Source organism: Manis javanica, chromosome 17 (assembly GCF_040802235.1).
Source record: "Manis javanica isolate MJ-LG chromosome 17, MJ_LKY, whole genome shotgun sequence".
NCBI lineage: Eukaryota > Metazoa > Chordata > Mammalia > Pholidota > Manidae > Manis > Manis javanica.
Genome location: NC_133172.1, coordinates 15012053 through 15034609, shown reverse-complemented (window position 1 = coordinate 15034609; position 22557 = coordinate 15012053). Strand labels below are relative to the sequence as shown.

Below are 22557 nucleotides of genomic sequence, written 5' to 3'. Positions count from 1 at the left end.
TTCAGAGTCCTTTGCTCTTCAGCAGTACATCTTTCCCTTCACATGGGCATAGGGAAGGAGGCCTGAGGCACTCGAGAGACTTTTCTCAGGTACTCACCACGTGCCAGCCCTGTTCTAAGCACTGGGTGTACAGCAGGGAAAGATAAAGATAATATAAACCCCTTGTCTCCTGGAGCTGACATTTCTGGTGAGGAGGGGCAGACATTCAACAATATAAATAGGTAGAAAGTATTGTCTGTCAGATGGGAAAACGACTTTGGAGAAAAATCCAGCAGGAAGGCAGGATTGCCACTTGGTGGGGATTACAACTTTGGTTATGGTCAGGGGAGGCCTCACTGAGAAAGTGACCCTTGAGTTAAGTCCCAAAGAGGGGGGAGCCATTTGGGCCTCTGGGGAAGAGTGTTCCAGGAAGAGGGACTAGCCAGTACAAAGGCCTTGAGGTAGGAGTATCTTTGGCATGTTCAGGGACCATCAAGGCCAGTGTAGCTGAAGCAGGATGAATCAGGGGGTGAGTGGTGGGAGGTGGGGTTGGAGAGGTGATGGTGGGGTGTGGGGATTGCGTCAGGTGGGCTGCAGTGAGGCCTCCGGCTTTCCCCCTGAGAAGGAGCCACACAGGGGTTCTGCACAGGGGAGGGATGTGGCCTGACTCGGGCTCCCTGTTCCAGCCCTTCTCTAACTTCCTCCCTCTCCAGAACTCTGCCCAGTCTCCCCTCTCCCCTTGCTGGCCCATGCTGTCAGTGTGGCCTAATGGTCAGGGGCTTCTGTTTCACAAGCAGACAGAAAACCTGGGTTACAGTCCTGCCTTAACAGTTAAGAGCTCTGCCACCTTGGGAGAGCAGCTTAACCTCACTGGGCCTCAGTTTCCCCATCTGTAAAACGGAGATTGAAGGAGTTGGTGAGATGATGCCTACATCTAAACGTAAATGTATTCGACATGTTGCACACACGCCCTAGTACACGGAGGGACAGTACAATGAGTAGGTACTCTGATGCAAAAGGGGACTGACTGTCCACGAAGGCAGTGTGCATGGGAAGGAGGCGATGCCTTCCGGGGTTTTCTGCTCGAGGCGGAATAACAGGACTTGGAACTGACTCTGGGGAGGAGAGAGAAAGGAGATAAAGGTGATGTCTAGGAGTTGGGCTTAGAGGACTGGGTGGGTGGCGAGGCGGTCGTTGGCAGAGGGTCCTGGAAGGAGGAAGACATTGGGTGATGAGGGGAGCGCGTGGTATCTAGGAGGCATCTTGCCGCCAGGGGCAGAAGCTCACTCAGTCTTCTGTTAAGTGAATGAATGGACGTTCCCTGTGGATTTCTGTTTTTAATTCAATCTGAGAGTCTCTACTTTTGAATGGTAGACTTTACTCCAGTGACAGTAGAGCTCCTGATACATTTGGCCTTATTCTTGTCATCTTCTTGTTATCTTTTCTTTTTTCTCCCTAAAATCCTTTTCCTGTTCTACTGCAGCTACCCCTTTTCTTTCCCCACAAACATATTGAAAATTCCATTTTTCCACCACCATTAAAAATTAACCAGTATCTATACCCTCCTGCCCAAGCAACTGAGGCCTCTTGCACATTTTTCCTTTCCTACGCTTCCCCAGATCTACTTGGTTCCCGCAGGGAAATGCCCTGGTCTCTCCTGTATCCAGTTGGGGGTAGAGGGCAGTTCCTTCTCACCATCTCTGGTTCCCAGGAAGGGTGTGGGGGCTCCGTCTGGGTCCAAGCATGGCGAAGGTGGCACCCCATCTCAAGCTCCAGGGATAGTGTGTAGGAGAGATTGTCCTCAGAGCCTGTTTGTGGGGTGATGGGTGGGAGGGACGTGGGTATGATGGGGAGGGCCTCATGACCTGGGAACTAATCCCACCCGGCAGGCTCTCAGGACTGCCACACCTCGGGTCTTACCACCGCTGGCATGGGGAACTTGTGTGGGTGAGACAGAGGCTTCTGGGAGGCTCACATCGCCTTTGACGTCTGGCCGCTTCTTACACTCCACCTTCACACGGTCTCTGCAGTGTTTGTGGCAACACAGCCCACAGTCTGGGGGAAGGGCAGCAGTCAGTGGCCAAAGGCCCAGTCCATGCCCCCATTCTTCCAGCCTGCAGGTCCTGGATTCCTTCCCCACCGCTGATGCCCCACTCACCCCGACAGCGGTAGCCTTGCTTGGTGACACCCCAGAGCTGGGAAAAGAAAGCAGAACAGGTTACCTCAGCTAGGGAAGAGAAGTGGATGGGATCGGGGGCGGGTGGGGGAGTGTGGAACCATCTAGGTTCTCAAGGCTAGAGGCTTAAGTGGAATCTCAAGATGAAAGGAATTTGGAGGAGGTTGGGGAGTCATGTAGGATATTAGGATTAGGTAAAAATTTGGAGATAATAATATAAATTCTATGGGCAGAGATTGTGTGTGTTCCTCCACTCCCCGCCTCCAGTCTAGAACTGTGCCTGGCACATAGGAGGTGCTCAGTAAATACTTAGTGAATGAAAGAGTGAGTTTGGGGAGTAATCCAAAATTTATGAATTAGTCTCCGTTTGGAGATTGAGAGATCTGTCCATTATCTAGAGGGAAGATACTTTGAATATGGAAATTATTCAGGGTTTGAATTATCTGGAGTCCAGAGACTTGGAGATTGATTCTACAACCCAGGGTTGTAACCATGCAGGGCTTTAGATTTTGTCCGTGGTCTGGCAGTTTTCCAGGATGGAGATTATCTGTGATTTGGGCATTACCTAGCCTCTGGAGGCCGGTATATCCAGTGTTGAGGGTTCATATGGAATGTGGGGACTCTCTGGTGCTGGGGGACTGCGAGCGCTCAAGGGCAAGTCTGGCTTTCCAAGTCCAGGATGTGAGGAGTTAGGACGCTAGGGAAGACGGGCCTGAAGGGTAACGGGGGTAGAGTGCTCACGAAGCCGCTGCAGCTGTCGCAGAAGGTGGGCTTGCGGAAGGTGACCTCATGGAAGGCATGCAGGAAGGCCAGGCCCAGCTTGGAACAGATGGCGCTGGCCCGGAGCAGGTACGCTGTCAGCTCCTCTCGGCTGAAAGAGCCACTCCTGGGGACAGAGATCGCACCTCATCATGACTGGCCCTTCTTCCTGACCAAGGAGTCCAGTAAACCCTGGTATCGTGGCCCTGGGGGTACTCAGGAGTTGGGATCACTTACCCCTGGCGAGGGGGTGGGTGAAGCCCATGGCAGGCAAAGGGGAAGTTGCCAGAGAGTCGCTCAAAGTCCTCCTGAGAGATGGTTCCTCGGCCTTCAGGGTCATAGTTCTTGAACACAGACTTCATAGGAACATGGGAAGGGAGAATAAAGCCAAGTCATGACCCCTGCAGTCTTAGATTTCCACCCCGGGGGCAGGGCTGTACAGGTATCTTCTTCCCCTCCTACCTCTACCAGCTGCTCCACATGTCGACCCAGGGTGACCCTGTCCGGTTTGGGTGTCACGCCAGGGGCCCACTCCACCACCAGGGGCGCTTTGAAGGGGGAGGGTGGCTGGGGCAAGGACAGAGGGGCACAGTTAGTCAGTGCATGGGCTTGCGCTGGAGGTCAGAGGTCAGGGGTCACGTCTCACCAGACTCTTGGGACAGCGGGGCTCCCGGGCGTAAGAGAGTTCATAGATCTCGTCCTCCGTGTAGAAGAGATCCAGGGAAAGCTGGAGGTGGGCAGGGTGTTACAGACCATCCTTGTCTCTGTCCTACCTACAGCCTGTGTCCTGCCAGGATCCCCACCCTCATCCTCTTCCCAAGGCCCTCTTCCCTGGGGCCCCCTAGGTCCTCTCTTCCACTGAGCCCCCCTTCACTCTCCACACTGCGGTGCCCTCGTCCAGCAAGGCTTTTTTTGCCCTCGTCCGTCTCAGGCCTTTTTTGATCCTATTTAAAATTGCAAACCCCTGTTGCTTTCCTTGCCTGTTTCTGCCTTAATTTTCTCTATAGCCTTTATCATCTAAAAGACCGTATGACTGACTGATTTATTTTGTTTTACTGGCTGTCTCTCCTCCACTAGGAAGTCAACACCAAAAGAACAGCAATTTTTTTGTTGTTGTTTGATGTGCTCGCTGCTGTGAACCTAATGCCTCAAGTAGCATCTGGCTCACAGCAGGTGATCAATAAATATTTGGGCTCTGGCATCAGCAAAGCATAGGGCCTTAGGCACCAATCATGTTAGGGCCAGGCCAACTTCACAGGTAGGCCCCACACTTAGAAGGACCCCACTTCATTTACTGTGCTGCTGTCTTGAAATTCCAAGAATTTTGAACAAGGATCCTGACATTTAATTTTGCACTGGGCCCTGCAAATTACATAGCTGGTTCTGTCTTAGGGACTAACAGTCAGTCTTAGACTATGTGGCCTTCAGAATCCCAGTGACTCTCAATTTATAGCTCCTTAACAAAATAAAATATGACAGAATCCCATACTCCCAGTCTTATGATGTGGTGTGGTGACAAACATGTCAACACACAGGTTCTGAAGCTGGCCTGTCTGGGTTCAAATCCCGTTATACTGCTGTGGGACGCTAAGCATGTGACCTCCCCTTGTGGACCTGTTTCCCAATCTGTAGACTGGTCTTGATAAGGGCCTCTTGCCTCGCAGGTTGTGGATGGAACATGGGGCCTGGCACACAGCAAGAGGTCCATAATGGTGATTAGCTTCTTGCTTAGACTTCTGGGTGTGTAAAAGCTCAGAATTTTGGCCTAGTGACATGAGTTCAGAACCTTGGAGTTGAGGAGTGTGAAAGCTCAAAGCAATCCTAGAGGTCAGATTAACAGATACTTGAGTTGCTGGGGGAATGGCTGGGTGTGGGGGGAGCATCAGTTATATAGAGCTCACTCTGTTCAGATACTAAGTCTTTCATATGAATGGTTTTACTGATTTGAGTCTTCTCAGTCACTTTCTCAATTGCATCCTATTATTATTCCTGTTTCAAAGATAAGGAAACTGAAGCTGAGGGGTTATGTGGCTTGCCCAAGGGCACACAGGTAGGAAAAAAACAACATGCTAGAAGCTCTGGTTTCCAAGCCCAGGCTTCCCAGCGTTATTCTATCCTGACATGCAGCCCTTCATCCTCCCAGGACCCTAACTCTCAGTACCCTCCAGGCTCAGCCTCTGGGGGGCCAGCCCGGGTTGGGCAGGGCTGGGCAGCTCACCGTGAGCAGATGCAGCAGGTCCTCATTGGCACTGCAGGGCGGGTGCTGCCTCTGGAGGGCTGCCAGCTCCTGCAGCCGCAGGTAGAGGCTGTTGAGCTTGGACAGGTGCAGGCGGCCATCAGGCAACCTGTCAGGCTGTGCCTCGTGCAGGGACACCAGGTCCTTGAGGTGCACACCCAGTACAGGCAGCCGGAAGCCCGTGCAGCCTGCCCAGGTGCGTCGATAACAGGCGTAGTTGTTGTGGGTGGCCAGGAGCTCAGACAGCTCCAGCAGGGCCTGAGTGGTAGGGCAAATTATGTGGAGGGGCGGCATGTTTTTGCAGAGGCCAGTTCCATTTCCTTAGCCCCCTGGAGAGGAGTATTCTAGCAGCCTCCTGTGTGGGCTCTGGATGCCTGGGGCCCAGTGGCATTTTAGACACTTCCCTGAGTCCCTCCATGCCCCACAATGGCCTCAACATCTCCCCAAACTGCTCTTCCTCTTGGGACTCCATCTCAGAAAGGCCCCACTATCCTCCATTTCCCAGGCTAGAGTGATTTTTCCAAAACCCAAATCTGATCGTGGGTGCTGTCATCATTACCAAACCTTCCCTAGCTTCCCCTTACCCTCTGGATTAAGCCCAGACAACTTTTCAGGCTCAATAGGACCTCCCCGGGGCATCTCCAACCTAATTTCCTGCCACATCCTGACCACAGCCACACACCAGCCTTATGAATGACTCACTCTCCCCAGACATTTCTCAGGACATCCTCAACTCCTGCTCCTCCCATAGGTGGCCCGAATCTGGCATCCTTAGGGATGTCATTTCACTCCCCACCTCGACCGCAAGTTCTCTGCTAGCATCTCTCATCTGTCCCCCTCCATTCCCACTCAGGACAACACATGGAGAATAGAAAAGGGTCTGCACAATGGACAGATGGATGAGGAGGGAGGAAGAATGACAGGAGAACAGAGTCTGGGGATCTGTCGGATTTGGAGGAGCAAGGTCTCTAGGTGGCTCCAGGGCCCCTGCATGGGATGAAGGGGCTTGGGGAAAAGTGCAGGGGTTCAGGACAACTGATGGCTGGAAAGCTGAGAAGGGTAGAGGAAGATCACCTTGGTGCTCTCGGGGCTCAGGTGGGCATGAGAGTCCTTGAGTCTGGAGATGGCACTATGACACAGACCCCCTGTGACTGCCATCAGTGTGTTGAAGTTCTGCAGCTGGTACAGCATCTAAGGGAGGGAGGGTGATACAGGGATAGTGGGAACACACGGGGACCAGCAAGTCAGGGACTCAGATGACAGCATCCCACTTGAGGTGTGGGTGTGGGCCAGTGCGGGTATCATGTGAGATGTGTCAGGCAGGAGTGAGGCACGAACAAGTAAGTGGGTATTGCAGGGGGTCAGGCAGGTAACAGACTGATGTGCCGTCAGAAAAAAGTCAGGTGAGGGTAATCAGGCAAGTGTGGGGAGTTGGACAGGTTCAGGGACTAGACATGAGCTGGGGGTTAAGAAAATTGTCAGAGTGTCAGGCACTGGGATCAGACTGTTCTGAGAGACAGGTGTGGGGAGAGGAGGCGGCCTGGGCTGTGGGCAGGGGTTAGGAGCCAGGCAGAGGTGAATGGAACTAGGGTGACATGATGGGGTCACACAAACACGAAAGATAGGTGTGGGGTCGGCCTCCCCTTTTTCAAGTTGAAGGTGAGAGGTCTCTATGGGGAAAGGGTGGGGCCAACGAGGGGTGGAAGACGCCTAGCCCGAAGAGACCCCAGGCAGAGGCCAGAAGTCCCAGGTTTGAGGGGCAGGGTAGGGGAAGCCCGGCGATGGAAGCCGCCGGAGGAAGGGCGTGGTCTGCGAGGAAGTACGCAAAGGGGCGCGGCTAGTTCGGGTTGGGGAAGGAGGGCTTCCCTTTTCTCCAGAAGGTACGGTACGTGTTAGGGAGGGGGAAGGGAGGTGACACACGGGGCAGGCCAGGCAGGGACCTGACGTGAGGGGGAAGGATGCAGTCTCTGTGCAAGGGGCGGCTGGAGCCTAGGGGCTGAGGTGGAGGCTGACGCAAAGGTGGGGGGCAAGAAAAACGCGTTCGGAATATTCGGGCACAGCGCTTAGAAGACGGGATCAGGGGGGCAGTCAACAGCCTCGTTTAGGGCCAAGGGGCGAAGCCAGGACGGGTTGGACGCGGTGATAGCAAAGCTAAGGAAAAGGCGCCGTAGCCGTCACAGTCGGGGTGAGAGGAACCGAGCTGAAGCCTCGGAGGCGGGGCCAGGGTGGGGCGTGGCGTCACGGGGCGGGACCAGAGCTGGGATGACGCCACCACCCGGGCTGCGCAGCTGGGGCTGAGCTCAAGGGAGCGGGAAAGCGGAGCGTCAGACTCCTGCGCGCGAGCGTTCTCAGCCCCGCGGCGCGGGCCCCACCTGTGCCACGTGGATGAACTTCTCCAGTACTTGAGCTCGCTGCGCCGGCCCGGGGCGGCTCAGCACCATGACCTGCACCCAGCGAGACACGCTGTTGCTGAGACCTACGGAGCCCTCCAGGGCCGGGCAGCCCCGCACGGAGCCCTGCAAAACGTAGCCCCGCAGGTCCTGGGGCTGGGAGTGAGGTGGGCGTCAGGGGGGGCCGGGGCGTCCAGGCCCCGTTGCTCACACGCTCACTCCCCCTTGCAGTAGGGACCTCTAGAGGTCCTAGCCTGGCTGAAACATGACCCTGATGTCACCATGGCCCTCTCATCTGAGAAGAAATGTTTAAATAAGGCCAGGCACTATTTTGGGCCCTTTGTCATATTAACTAATTTAATCTTCACATCAGCTCTTCGACGTGAATACTATATTATTCCCATCTCAGAAATGAGGCCATTGAAGCACAGAGAATAAGTAATTTGCCCAGGGCAACACAAGCTGTGAGTCAGGTTGGGAACCTAATCTATTGCTCTTAACTGTAACTGACTAGTAGTATACAGTCAGCAAAGAGAAGGGTGGTGAAGAGGACATGAAAGCAATTTGTTTGTTCTGCTCAAGGAGTCAACTTTCCCATACCCACAACTGCAGTGTGTGTGTGTGTAATCAAAATCTTCACATTAAGGAGCCAGATCCTCTTTAAATGATGATGGCAATAGCTTCAACATATATAAGTTGAAGCATATGAAATGACCGTTTGGGCAGATAAAATATGACAAAATACGGCAATTTCAAATGGATCTCTCGATACCGTTTACTCTGGACCAGCCAGTAATCCTATCAGGCAGGAGCTGTTAAATCTCCCTTTTTGCAGATAACGGAACTCAGGAAAAGTGAATTTAAATGCTTCTTGAATAAATTAATAATTAATATATTTTGAGCACTTAACTATGTGCCAGAAACTGCGACAAGCATTTTTAGATGGACATATGAATTTAATTTTCCCAACTATCCAATGAAATATTATGACCTCTATTTTACAAATGAGAAAACTGAGTCCCAGAGAGGTTGAGAAACTAGTTCAAAATTACACAGGTAAAAGAGGCTGATGGATTTGAACCCTCTGTGCTCAGTTAGCTTAATTCATTTTCCTAGATCTTTAGCACCCAAGTTTGAGAGTTTGAAATCTCTGCCCAATTCCTATGCAGGGGTCCTTGCAGGCTCCACCCCACCTAAAGCCCTCCCCAGTTGGGGACGGGGTTCCTCACCGTGACAGCCTGGAAGGACCGGAACTCCAGATAAGTGAGGTGCTGAGCCAGTTCCCCAGTTTCCAGGTGATCAAAAAGCAAGGACACTTTGCGCTTTTTGCCCAGGCCTGGGCTGTTCGTGGGGGCTGGGGGGCCAGGGCCACCCGGGCTCAGGCTGGGGGCAAAGAGAGTCAGGGTATTGGAGGGGCACAGGGTGGAGGGTGTGGGGGTGTGAAGGGAGATGGCAGAGTAGGGGTGGGGAGAGAAGAGGAAGGGGCTGACTCACAGATTGGAGGAGTCTCCCAGGCTCCTCTGGGTGGAGTTGCCCTCCTGCTCTACAGTGGCCCAGAAGCGACCTATAACCTCTTCTAACTGGGGCTCCTGGTGCACCGTCTCAGGGTGTTGGTTCAGCCAGTACCTGAAGGTAGTTTAGAACTGGTGGGATGAGGCTGAGGGTGGAGGTGGGGAATGCCTCTAAACCGGTCTCTTGGGCTAAGGAATCTCTAGGTGCTGGGTTGGAGTCTCTGGAAGGGTAGAGTTCAGAGAGGCACCAGGCTGGGGCAATCTCTGGTAATAGGACTGGAGGCCTCTTCACACAGGCTGGGGGATCAATGAGAGATAGACTGGAAGGGATCAGTGGAATAGGAAGTGGGATAGTCGGAGGGATCTCAGGAACAATCTGGGGGCCTTTGGGGCATGGGATTTTGGGGGAACAGGGTGGGTCTTAGGAACTAGGCTGAGGTTTGTGGGAGATAGGAGTTTGGGGGATCAGAGCTGGAGGTCTCTGGGCACCAGCTGGGAGACGACCTATAGGATCTGGTCAGGTCTCTAAAGAGGTGAGGGTTTTAAGGATCAGAACTGGGAAGGTCTTAGGAACCAAAGCAGTGGTATCTCAGAAGTGGGATTTGGGGGAGCAGGGCTGGGTGGGTCTGTGGGGAACTGGGCTGGGGAATCTCTGGGAGGTGTTTTTTGGGGGACAGCAGGGTGGAGGTCTTGGGTCATGGGAGTGGAGGTCTTGGCCCAGCCCTACCTGACCAGGTGACAGATCTGCAGCCGCCTCGACTCCTGTGTGCTCCCTGTGGCCTCCTGGTACTTGAGTTCTGGTCAAGGCTATAACATCAGCATCCCGGACTTGCCTGCTCACCCTGTCTCCATCTCCCAGACTCATGTCTCCACCCTCCACCCTCTACCCACTGCTCATGGCCCTGGGAGGATATAAGGTCAGCAGACGGGCAGCAAGGTGGGCCGAAGGCAGCACCCAGCTGTGCATGGCCAGTACCATGTTGAGAATGTGGTCCCCTCGGCGCAGGCTGCCAGCTGAGTCTGGGGGCAGGAGGAGGAAACTGTCAGAATGGTCCCCGGGCAAGGTACTGCAGGGTCTCCAGAGCCTGTTGAACTGGCTGGTCAAACCCCAGCTCTACCTGTGACTCCCTGCATGAATTTAGACAACCAACTTAGCCTCTTCTGCCTCAGTTTCCCTGTCTGTACTGTGCATGGACCAGCACAGCTCCTGGCAAATCATGTTGAAGATGGAAATAGAATCAGACCTCCTCCCCATCTCTGTATCTCAGGAAAAAGAAATGCAGGTGTCTCTCTAATGTGGTGATTGAGATTCATTCAATGCACTCCCGCTCCCATTTGATACCCACCCACACTGAGGCCCAGAGACAGGGGGTGATTGGCTTAACCTTAGGACTGGGGAGGCTGGCCAGGGATGGGGACACTCACCGAAGGACTGAATACATTTCTCCAGCAGCTCATCTTCACTGCAGCCACCCTCATTCAGCATGCCCAGAGCCATGGAAGCCGTGACCTTGCTGATTTCCCGGGGACTGGGGCACGTCTTGTAGCGGCGGGCCTGTCGGGGCCGGCCCCGCCCCCCTGTCTTTCCCAGGCATTCCTGGTGGGACTTCCTGTAGGCACACCCCCGAAGGAATCATGGGAGCCCCTTTCTTTGGGCAGACCCCAAGAATGCTTCTTGACCTCAAAGCCCCAAGGCATATCATGAGAGAAGCTTTCTTTAGGCAAAGCTCCAGGGTTACTGCTGACCTACCATGGACTCATGGGAGAAAACCCCTGAAGTATTGCAGATCATGGGAGCCTTCTCCTACAGGTAAACTCAAAGGTTGCTCTACCCCCTTCAGGGTATCGGGAAAAGACCCTCAGGACTACCCTGGATCCCTGCCCTCCTCCTACCCACTAAGGAAATCATGGAAGAAGACCACCAGGACCTCTAAGGACCTTCTAAGAAATCATAAAAACTTCCTCCAGGCATTGCCCCTAAATGGTCCCAAGACATCAGTGGAGAGACCCCCCCCACCCCAGAACCATTCCTGTCCTCTCCAGGAGAATCATGGGAGGCTCTGCCTTCAGGGAGACTCCCCAGAATTCCCCTTGACTTTCCAACACATGCCTCTCCTTCCCCCAGTCCTTGTGAGAGCTGCAGACCCCTGACATTCCATCTCCCCTTCCTTCCCCATCTTGACCCCCACGAAGGTGACAGATCCTTCTAAGCCAGCCCTTCAGCAGGCCTGAGTCTTAGCTGCAGCCTTCGTCCCTAGATTTGGAGCCTGGAGAGAAGACACGGGTGCAGACACCAGGGCTCTTCAGAGCTGGGCAGGGCCCCTGGGGCTGAGGCAGCTTCAAGGAAAGTTTAAAAATAACCCTCACTCTATGGCAGCTCGAGGGAGGCTCACATTCCAGTTGGGGAAAGAGGGTAATGGAGAGACAGCGATGGTGGAAGGAGGGGGCAGAATCCAAGCAGAATGGTCGTGGCTTCCACGAGAGGCAGACAAAACTGGGTTGGAGAAATTTATGCTGACTGTGACTTTGTGTTAGTCAATTTCTCTGGGCCTCAGTTTCCTCATGTGAAAACTAAGAGTCATTCTTGGACCTTCCCTAGGAATTTATTATGAACATTCAATGCCTTGCTCTTCAAAAGTGCTAAATAAAGGACTTAAGTTTGCTCAGGCTATTAAGTGGCCAGAGGTGGGAAAGTTGAACTTGAGATGCAGAAAGAGAAAGTGATGGACCAAACTTGAAGCCAGGCCTCTGGCATGGGGGTGAAACCGGAAATCCGGAGACCCTGATAACAAGGGCACTGCCATGTCCCTGTCACATCCTAAGGCCTCAATCAGTATCGAGTGTTGTTGCGTGACAGCTGTCATTCATTGAGTCCTGAATATGTACTAGACAAAGAGTTGAGCACATACCTAGATCATTGTTCTCAAAGCATGGTCCACAACCAATACCAACAGCATTCACTTGGGAGCTTGATATAAATGATATTCTCAGGCCCCACCCCTGCCCCTACAGCACGAGCACCTTTGGAGGACAGCCCAGCAACCTGTGTTTGTGATGCGTGCTCCACCTTGAGAACCACTGGTCTAAACTGTCTCACTGAGGACTTATGTGCCCCTCCAATGAGGGACAATGGTTATTCTGTTGACAGACACTGAGGCACAGAGCAATTAAATAACTTACCTAAGGGCCACAGAGCCAGAAAATGAGGCGGCCAGGTCTCCACCACTAAACTGCTGGACATTATGGGGAAGGGACCCCTCTGCCCATCAGAGCCATGCTGGAGGAGGCTGGAGGAGCTGCCCATGCTAAGGACCCAGTACCACTGCCCCTGTAGGACAGAAGGGCAGGCTTGCCCAGGTGATAGCCCATTCCAGAACCTGCTGGCATAGCCAGCAACCAGGCCCTTACCTGCGGACTGTCTGCCCTCCGCAGTGTCTGGAGCAGATAGGGGTGGTTTCAGAGGCATGGGAGCCACCTTGCCCTGCGTCACACTCCCCTCCCTTGGGGCAGGGCCCTGCAGGAGCCTGGAGTTTCCAGTCCAGGGGGCAGTGAAGCCACTGTGATGGGGAATCAGGAAGACCCCAGGGAGGATAGACACCCAGCCTAAGGAGCTAGGATGAGAGGGGGGCAGGGGAGAAGGGGATACAGAGCAGCTCAAACTCCAGAGACAGCGAGGACAAGACTGAGACGCTCATACAAACATCCCCCAGCCCTAGCTGGCCCTGGACTCTGAAGCGTTTCCACCTGGTGCCCCTGGTCCTGTGTCTGCTCCTCACAGAGCCCACCACCCTGCCCACTTCATTAGTACTCATCAACACCCCCAAGCAGCGGAGGCCCGGGGGCATCAGCACTGCCCGTCTCCTTGGGGAAGGTCCTCTCACCTCTTGCTGTCTTTCCTGTTCATGGTTCCTGGGAGGGGGAGCAGGGTCTTGTAAGGATCTGGCTCAGCTCCTTCCCCCTTACCAGTGTTCCAGCTTCTTAGCCCCTTGGGAGCTGGGGCCTCCTCCGAGCTTGGGAAGGAAAGAGGAACTGCCCCTCCACCCAGCCCCAGGCCAGGGGGAAGGAAGAGGCTGGGGAGAGACCAAAGGTCCCCCTCCCCCCACATGGGGATCCCTTCAGGCTGAGGTTTCCGGTGCTGCCAGGCCCCCACCCCCAGGCGCCCAGCAGGCTCTCTATCTCCTCTATCTTTCTGTCTCTAGACCCGTGATTCTCTGTTCTGTCACTGTCGTGCTTCAATAAAAGCTGTTTTTACAAAAGTATGCCTAGTATGACACATTTATGTAAAGACACTCAAAAGACAAATCTATTTCTGTAAGGATGTATTCATGTATATAATGAAGGTTTGAATGGAAAGTTACAAGACAGAGTCTGTATATTCTTACGTTTCTTTTATGCCTAGTTTAGTTTTAATAATACCATTTACACCCCAAAGAACGTTTTCACTTCATTACTTTTATCGCAACAAATCTTTATGTAGCAATTACTGTAACCATACAATGTTCTAAGTGCTTCTAAAATGTTGTCATTTAATCCTTACACAGTGTTTAAGACTGTAGGCACATATCTAATTGTGAAAACATTAGAGATGGAGTAACCCTCTGGGAGCCCCTTCCTCATCCCACTGTCCCTCCTGGTCAGGGGTGACCCATATCATATATTGGCAGGTTTCTTCTGCTCTGTTGGCTGGGCATCTGTTTAGGCCAAACATAAATACATGCTCATAGAAACACAGACTTTTCTTTTGAGTATGTGGGTTTTTTTTTTTCTTTTACCTAAATGTGTCACACTTGACATAAGTTTTAACTGATGTACAAAAAGAGCACAAATCATTTGTTTAGGTTGATGAATTGTGACAAACTGAGCATATCCATGTGACACACAAATCAAGAAACAGCATTCCCATCCCCTCAAACCCCCTTGCACCCTTTTCCAGTTCTCCCGCCCCAAAGTTGCCCCTAACCTGATTTCTGCCTCGTTTTGAGCTCTATATAAATGGAGTAATTTATCGTGTCTGGCTTCTTTCATTCAATATAATGTCTTTGTGATTCTTCCATGTTATTATATTTGGTTGTAGTTTATTTCTTTTTGTCACTGTGTGGTCTTCCATTGTGTCACTGCCATGGTACATTGATCTCCTTTCCTTTGATGGACATTCGAGCGGTTTCCAGTTTGGGACTTTTGTGAATAATGCTTCTGTGAACATTCTAGCACCTGTCTTTCGATGAACATCAAAATGTGCAATTCTGTGGGTAGATACCCAACAGTGGAATAAATGGGTCACAGTAATTAATGATTCTGCCAAACCTAGTATGTTAGTCAATTCAACCAAAACTCTCTTAGAAGTGGATTTTTGCTCCTTTTTTTTTTCATTAAAAGAAGTCACCATGGATGTCTTTTTTCACACCAGAACATTTAGACAAGTGCAGAGGCCGTTCTCTTCAGCTTTTCCTTTCCGTGACATACCCTGTGGTTTCAGACCCTCTCAGCATCTCTTCCTCTTCCTGCCTCTTTTCCCTCCTCTCTCCCCCGGTTTCAAGTGCTGCTCTCCGTGATGTGCTGTCTGTCTTTCTCTCAGCCCAGCTTTTCAGCCCCTGCATCTCATGAGGTGATGTAATGCTCCTGGCTCGTGGCAGGAAAGTGTCTCATGGTGCTTGGGACTCTGAGAAGCCTCAGGGAGGGAGGTCGGAAAAGGTTCTGGCTCTGGTACAAACCAGCCTTACCCTCGAGGCCTGTGGAGGATGGTTAGTGCCAACAATAACACCATTAACCACCAAGGAAACGACTTATGAGGCAAACCGCACAATGGCAGAAAAAGGATGCATTTGATAACATCTAAATAAGGGTTTCTATTAATGAGGACACAGGACAAATATCAGATGAGATGACAGGGAAGAAGGTATTTACAATGCCGAAGATCAATGAGAAATGACTCTCTAGGATGTAAAAGGAAAAGCTGCAAATTAGCAAGAGAAAAAAACATCTCTGATAGAAAAAGGGCAAAGGGCATGGGTTGGCGACAAGGAAATCCCAGACGCTGACAGGCACCTGAGAAGATGCTAGATATTACTGGTACCTGCTCAGGGAGGTGCAAATTGAAACAACAGTGAGTCATCCTATTAGTCTGGCAAAAATTAGAAGTTGGAAAATATCAAGGGGAGGTTGGGGATGTGGAGACTTAGGGGCCCTCACACACTGAAAGTGGGCAGCCGCTCCCGAGGGCCCTGTGGCACTCACTCCTTAGTCAAATTAAGTGTGTGCGTGGAGTTCTCACCCAGCAATTAGCTCTGGGTGTATGTACAAGACGTTCTCAGTTCCATAAGGGGACACACACAGGATGTTCACTGCAACATTATTTTTGGGGAGCTGTGGGCAGCCTGGGTGTCCCACCCCAGGGGAGTGAGTACATAAACAGAAGGGGACAGTCACCAGGCAGTCCTGCAAAGCCCCCATAGCCACAGATCGTATGTCCACAGAGTAACAAGGGTAGGTCATAAAACACATAATGATGACTGACCAAAAAAAAGAAATGCTATTAATATCTTATGATATAATGCACAATGACACAGAATAATTTTTTTCTGACGCAGAATAATTTTACGTTGTATATAAAGTTCTAAGGAAAAACAATGTCTAATGCACAAGTGTATTTTATAATGTATAATAAGCATCTAATTGTATTGTACAATTCTATTAACCTAAATATAAACCTATCTAATTATGCAGTGTAAATTCAAATATGGTACAAGCATGTGCTCTATATTACAATTGTATTGACATATCAATATTTAACTCTGCAACACAGAGCGACCTATTATATATTGAACATTTTATATATAATTTTATTGAACTGCAAGATACTGTTTTGTATAACCTAATAGATATAACTATTACATGTTAATTTTAATAGATTCCTATATCAGTCAGTTACCATGTGGTAGACTCTAACCAGTTTCCTTGTGGAAATCTTCGCTACAACCCAGGGAATTGGGGACTATTCCAAATTAGCCCACTTGACAGATGAGGAAACTGAGACCCAGAGGCACAAAGTTGCCTGCCTGGGAGGAAACCCAGATGTGTGTGGCATCCTGCTTTGTGCCTCCAGCTCCACAGCTGCTTCCTTTAGAGATCCATGGAGGCCCCCTGCTTGGGCTCCCCAGAGCCTGAGGGGAGCCAGATGATCCGGCGCCCCCTCCAGCCCCCAGCTGCCAGGAGCAGGAAGGAGCTTCTTACCTACCTCAGGGTGCCCTATTTACAAAGCCCATGGTGTTCATTTGCATAAAGGGGTGGTAGACCTAGTGGCCCTCAGCAGCTCAGGAGGCCTTGGGGAGAGGGAGGGTTAGAACTCTGGGGGGCTGGGCTTGGCCTTGGGGAAGTGGGGTTTTGTTATATTTAGGAGAATTTATGCAAATACCAAGACAGTAAAGTGGAATGCTTAAGAACCCCGAGTCTGGGGTCAAATCTCTGTCTCAACTTCTGTGTAACCTTGGGCAAGTCACTCTTACTCTCTGTGCTCAGTTTTCCTTATCTGTAAAATGGTTACCATAGGAGTACTGACTTCACAAAATTGTTGTGAGAACTACATCATTTACTCCCTTCACATCCTTAAAATTGTCCTTAAACCATGATGTGAAAACCATATTATTTATTCCTGTCATGTCTTAAACCATGTCCTTGTAAAGACCACACATTTTTATTTCCTTCTCTAAACAATGTGAATAATAGCAGGATTTATGTGAGAACTAAATAAGATGCCATAAAAAGATCTTTGTTCAGGGGCTGAAATGCAACAGGCTCACAAAAGACATCTGCTGTGGTTATTATTCCTGCCTCATCAGCTTTTATAATAATGATGGTGATGACAGTGATGATGATAGGAACACATACAACATTTACTATGCATTGATACTGTTTCAAATGCTGTGAATAAATGATCTTATTCAATCCTTGCAACAGCCCTGTGAAGTAGATTCTATTAATATCCTCCTTAGCGGTTGGGAAAACAGACACAGAGAGAAGTGACTTGTCCAAGGTCACATTCAGGAGTGGCAAGGCTGCGATTTGGATCCAGAGTGTTTGGCTCAGAGTGCTTGCTTTTTTTTTTTTTTTTAGTCCAACTAATTTTTTTTTACAGTTTTATTTTATGTTTTTTTATTAAGGTATCATTGATATACAATCTTATGAAGGTTTCACATAAGCAACATTGTGTTTACTACATTCACCCATATTATCAAGTCCCTCCCCACACCCCATTGCAGTCACTATCAGTGTAGTAAGATGCTATAGAGTCACTACTTGTCTTCTCTGTGCTACACTGTCTTTCCCATGCCCCCCCTTACATTATGTGTGCTAATCATAATGCTCCTTAATCCCCTTCTCCCTCCTTCCCCACCCATCCTCTCCAACCCCTTCCCTTTGGTAACCACTACTCCCTTCTTGGAGTCTCCGAGTCTGCTGCTGTTTTGTTCCTTCAGTTTTGCTTTGTTGTTATACTCCACAAGTGAGTGAAATCATTTGGTACATGTCTTTCTCCACCTGGCTTATTTCAATATTTCACTGAGCATAATACCCTCTAGCTCCATCCATGTTGTTGCAAATGGTAGAATTTATTTTCTTCTTATGGCTGAATAATATTCCATTGTGTATATGTACCACATATTCTTTACCCATTCATCTACTGATGGACACTTAGGTTGCTTCCATATCTTGGCTATTGTAAATAGTGTTGCCATAAACATATGGGTACATATGTCTTTTTGAATCTGTGATCTTGTCTTCTTTGGGTAAATTCCTAGGAGTGGAATTCCTGGGTCAAACGGTATTTCTATTTTAAGTTTTTTAAGGAACCTCCATATTGTTTTCCACAATCGTTAAACTAATTTACATTCCCACCAACAGTGTAGGAGGGTTCCCCTTTCTCCACATCTTCGCCAGCATTTGTTGTTCCTTGTTTTTTGGATGTTGGCTATCTTAACTGGTGTGAGGTGATATCTCATTGTGGTTTTAATTTGCATTTCTCTGATGATTAGGGATGTGGAGCATCTATCTTTTCGTGTACCTGTTGGCCATCTGAATTTCTTCTTTGGAGAAGTGTCTGTTCAGATCCTTCGTCCATTTTTTAATTGGGTTATTTATTTTTTGGGTATTGAGGCGTTTGAGTTCTTTATATATTTTGTATGTTAACCCTTCAGAGTATTTGCTTTTACTCACTACGTATGTGCCCGTGCTTTTTAAAGTCGGGAGACCTGGTATGCATCCCGGCTCTGCTCTGTGACATCAACCGGGGCTTCTCCGCTCAGAGCCTCAGTTTGCTCCCTATGAAATGGGAGAAAGATGGTATCTTCCTTACCGTGAAGTGGAAAGAGGGCAGCTACCTTTTAGACACTCCCCCTATTACCCTCACTCTACCCTCCTCACCGTGGGTTTCTCTGGCTAAGGTCTGGGGTCTGTGGGCGGGACTCAGGCGAAGGGGCGTGGCCGGTGCCGTGCTGTCCAATGGGGGCCCGGGGGCGGGGACATCCTCCCAGCTCTGTCCAGCACGCGAGTACCCCTCGCAGTTCCATCTGCCTCGCGGGTGACCTAGAGGCCTCCGACCCCAACCCGCCCCCAGCCCGCCCGCCCAGCCTGAGTCCCTTTCCTCTTATTTTTCGACTTCAGCCCAGGTCCCTCGGGCCTCGACATCATGGGTGACGGAGGAGAGGGCGAGGATGAGGTCCAATTTCTGCGGACGGTGCGTACCTCTGTGTTATAGGTCTCTGGGGCGTTCTCTCTGGTCCCTCTGGGTGGCTCACTGCTTCCAGATAGATGTCTTCGTCCTGATTGTTGGTGGTCTCGGAGACTCCGGATCTCTTCCTCGTCCTTTTGGGTGACTGTCACTGTTTTTCTCCTTTCTTGTCTCAGTCTTCCTTTCTCACCACAAAAAGCTAGCAGAATTTGGGACCGCAGATGGGGAAGGGGGATCTTCAGCAGCCCTCACTTCTGACATTATCGATTTGTCCTGGAGAAGGGGGCCACTGAGCAAGCAGCCCCTCCCACCACCCTGGAAGCAGGCACTTGGGGAAGGTGGTTCTAATTCCTGAGCTTAATTTAGCCATCCTCCCTCCCCAACCCCCACCAGCTCTAATTCTCTTCTTGCTCCAGTCTCTGACCTATTAAATTCTTGGAAAGGGGGCTGGGGTGGGCTGCGGGAGTTGAAGTTCAACTCCCTTGAACTTCCAACGCCTGAGGGTCTCCTGGGGGGGTCTCTTGGGTTCTTGGTCTTCTTTCTTTCCGCCTTGATTTTGGGGAGAAGGGCCAAATATGGCTTCTAATGGTCTCTGGTGGTGTCTCCCTCTCTGGCTCTTTGGATTGTCTGTGTTCCTGACTCTTCCCATCTCTGTCTCCTTGTCTCTGTCACGGTCTCTGTCTTTGGCTTTGGCTTCAGGCCCTCTGCCTTTCACTCTGTCTCTCTAGCTCTAGGTCTCCCTGCATCTCTGATCCTCAGCCGGGGGGCAGGGATGGGAATTGGAACAACAGGTGTCCCTCCCAGAATAGCCCGCTTTTCTGGGGCCTGGGCAGGGGGTGGGGGAAGGTGGGGGGAGGGGCTGCCCACCTCGGAGTCCTTCCCACTCTTCCCTCCCAGTAGCTCATCCTGGTGCGGGGGTGTGAGTATGGGAGGGGATGTTCTCTCTTCTGGGCCGGGTCTGCTGACCCTGCATTAGCCCTCCCCCCTCCCCATTCTGGGCGCTGGGAAATGCTGACACAGCATTCCAGCCCCAGAATAGGACCCTGGAGAACCAGGTCTGGTTTCCTGGGAGGGTGGAATCAACAGCTGGGGCTGGTAGTGAAGGATGGGGACAGCTGTTCCTTTGGTCATGGAAGGAGACCTAGCTTCACCCTAGACTCTTGCCCAGCTCCAGCCCTTTAGCAGACACCAGGGGTTGGGCTCTCACCTCCGCCATGGCTGTCAGCCCCTGAGCACACACTCTATGTCAGGCCCCATGCCCAGCTCCTCAGCCTCCTCAGACATCTAATTATATCCTTGCTGCCCTGTCTTCTGAGGTAGGGCCCTAACTTTATCACCCTGGGAGACTTGAGGGAAACTGAGGCCTGAGTGGAAAAGTCACTTGCCCAAGCTCAAGGCCAGGAAGTGTCATCTCTGGATGCCCCTGAGGCCCAGTCCCTTGCTCTCACAAGAGGAAAACTGGGCCCAGACTTGCCAAGGTAACCAGCTCTGGGTTCTAGAGGCCTGGTCCTGGTATCTCTTGGCCCCAGACTGGGTCTGTTTTCCTGAACTTTATTGAGGTTTTATGATGGTCTTCTCAAACTTTTTGGACCTCACACCACCAGTAAGAAATACATTTTATATTGCAACCTGGTGCATGCACTTACACACATACGTTATAAAAAATCTACTTTATTGAGGTATAAAATTATTGCGAGTCAATGTCAGTTTATTGACATGCAGTAATAAATTGTAGCCATCTCAGGTGTTACAGTTCAGTGAGTTTGGACAAACTGTACACACCAGGGAACCACCATTATAACCAAGGCATAGAACATTTCCTTTTCCCCAGAAAGTTCCCTCTGGCTCTTTGTACTAATCACTCTGGCCATTTGCACTAGAGATGCCATTAGTCACTTCTAGTGTTTCCTGTTCAATATATGCTCATCCGTCTTGCTTCTTTTCCTCAGCATAATATTTTTGACATTCATCTGTGTATTGTGTATCAAGAGCTCACTTCTTTTTGGTGCTGAGTAGTACTCCATTATGTGAATATGCCACAATTTGTGTATCAGTTCATCTGAGAGATCGCCTCCAATTCATGCTATTCTGGGCAAATTAGGACAAAAAGATACCTTGTAACTGAAACAAGTTTCATAAAACATAGGTAGCCCCTAGAGTATGAGGAGTATGTTGCTCTTTTTTGTTCTTGCCTACTTTATTTCACATTTAGCTCATGGTTATGGACCCCCACCAGACTGATTTCATTTCCCTTTGATAGGTGGTGGCCTCCAGCTCTGCCCAGGCTAGGGTTTCTTAAAGCATGGCGCACCGCAGAGCCTCCTGGGGGCTGGCTAATGGTCCAGATTCCCTGTTCACCCCAGAACCACTGAATCAGGCTCTTAGTGCTGGGGGAGGAGTAGGGCCAGTAAGGAAGCTGCATTTTTTTTTTTGAGAGGGCATCTCTCATATTTATTGATCAAATGGTTGTTAACAACAATAAAATTCTGTATAGGGGGGTCACTGCTCAATGTACAATCATTAATCCATCTCAAGCCTAGTTCTCGTCAGTCTCCCAGCAGAATGAACAAGTTCTTACATAGTGAACAAATTCTTACATAGTGAATAAGTTCTTACATGGTGAACAGTACAAGGGCAGTCATCACAGAAACTTTCGGTTCTGATCACGCATTATGAACTATAAACAATCAGGTCAAATATGAATATTCATTTGATTTTTATACTTGATTTATATGTGGATCCCACATTTCTCCCTTTATTATTATTATTATTTTTATTTTTAATAAAATGCTGAAGTGGTAGGTAGATGCAAGATAAAGGTAGAAAACATAGTTTAGTGTTGTAAGAGAGCAATTGTAGATGATCAGGTGTGTGCCTGTAGACTGTGTGCTAATCCGAGCTAGACAAGGGCAATAAACCATCCACGGATGCAGAAGATTTCTCGCAACACGGGGGGGGGGTGAGGTTCTAAGCTTCACCACTGTTGTTCCCCAATTTCTCACCTGATGGCCCCCCTGCGACTGTGCCTGTCTTAGGTTGTTCCTCGGAAGCTGCATTTTTAACCAGGCCACCTGCCTTTGTTCTGATGCAGAAGGAAGTTAGAGAATTGCTGGAGTAGTGAGTAGGCTCCCTGTCTCTGGTTTACATCCTGGCTTTGCCATTTGCCTGCTTCCTAACTTTTGGCCAGTGATTTTTATTGTTCTCTGTGAGTCTCAATTTCCTAATTTGGAAAATGGGGAGAAAAATATGTGCCATAAGGATTCCAGGGATCCATGCAAATATTTCTCTGAGCTTATCTCTTCCCACTTTCCTCCCCATCCCTGTCTCCCTCGCTATTCCTCAACACCCTCAGCCGCTCTAGCCGAGCCTGCACAGGCTGCCCCCTCTTCCTGGAATGTTCTTCCTCCAGAGATCACCAGGCTTGATTCCTGCCTAGGATCTGGACAAGGCTCAGCTCAAATGTCACCTCCTTGGAGAGGCTATCACTTTCACCCCCTCACTGATGTCATCCCTACCCCAGAAGCCACTCTCTTACATCACCCCGGTTATTTTTTCCATAACACTTATCACTGACATTAAAATTATGAATCTATTCACCTGTTCATTGCATCGCCCCCACAAGGATGTCAGCTCGAGGGCAGGGATTCTGTCTACCCGTTGTCCTCTATCCAGTGCCTCCCAAGAGCAGATGCAATAATTGTCTATCACATGAATGTAAAGCTCTGAGGGTAAGGCCCAGCAGACAGTAAATGCTTAATAAACGCAAGCCCTATGATTCCTATGAA

The 22557-nt window shown here is 50.2% G+C and overlaps 2 protein-coding genes across 10 annotated transcripts in view; one reads left to right on the top strand and one right to left on the bottom strand.

The window, feature by feature from the left end:
• Positions 1-43: 43 nt before the first annotated feature.
• On the bottom strand, positions 44-13156 carry RASGRP4 (RAS guanyl releasing protein 4). 8 transcript variants are annotated; one of them, XM_073226648.1, is made up of 17 exons: positions 12933-13156; positions 10477-10661; positions 9966-10071; positions 9779-9841; positions 9035-9166; positions 8770-8923; positions 7523-7696; positions 6225-6341; positions 5133-5408; positions 3561-3641; positions 3377-3481; positions 3152-3270; positions 2897-3041; positions 2138-2174; positions 1888-2034; positions 1675-1787; positions 44-1094 (listed from the first exon to the last, which is right to left on the bottom strand). In XM_073226648.1, exons 1-17 carry the CDS (start codon positions 13154-13156, stop codon positions 951-953), a joined length of 2322 nt encoding a protein of 773 aa, XP_073082749.1. In that variant the 3' UTR covers positions 44-950. The 8 variants fall into 8 exon arrangements, with proteins under 8 accessions (XP_073082749.1, XP_073082750.1, XP_073082753.1 ...); XM_073226649.1 differs by having other exon boundaries at positions 1900-2034; XM_073226652.1 differs by having other exon boundaries at positions 5133-5201.
• A 5473-nt stretch (positions 13157-18629) lies between these two features.
• RYR1 (ryanodine receptor 1) overlaps positions 18630-22557 on the top strand; it is a 114256-nt gene continuing 110328 nt past the window's right edge. For both annotated transcript variants that reach the window (XM_037021731.2, XM_037021730.2), the window contains exon 1: positions 18630-18778. In XM_037021731.2, coding sequence (XP_036877626.2) covers positions 18731-18778 — 48 coding nt within the window. In that variant the 5' untranslated portion in view covers positions 18630-18730. The remainder of the gene's footprint in view (positions 18779-22557) is intronic.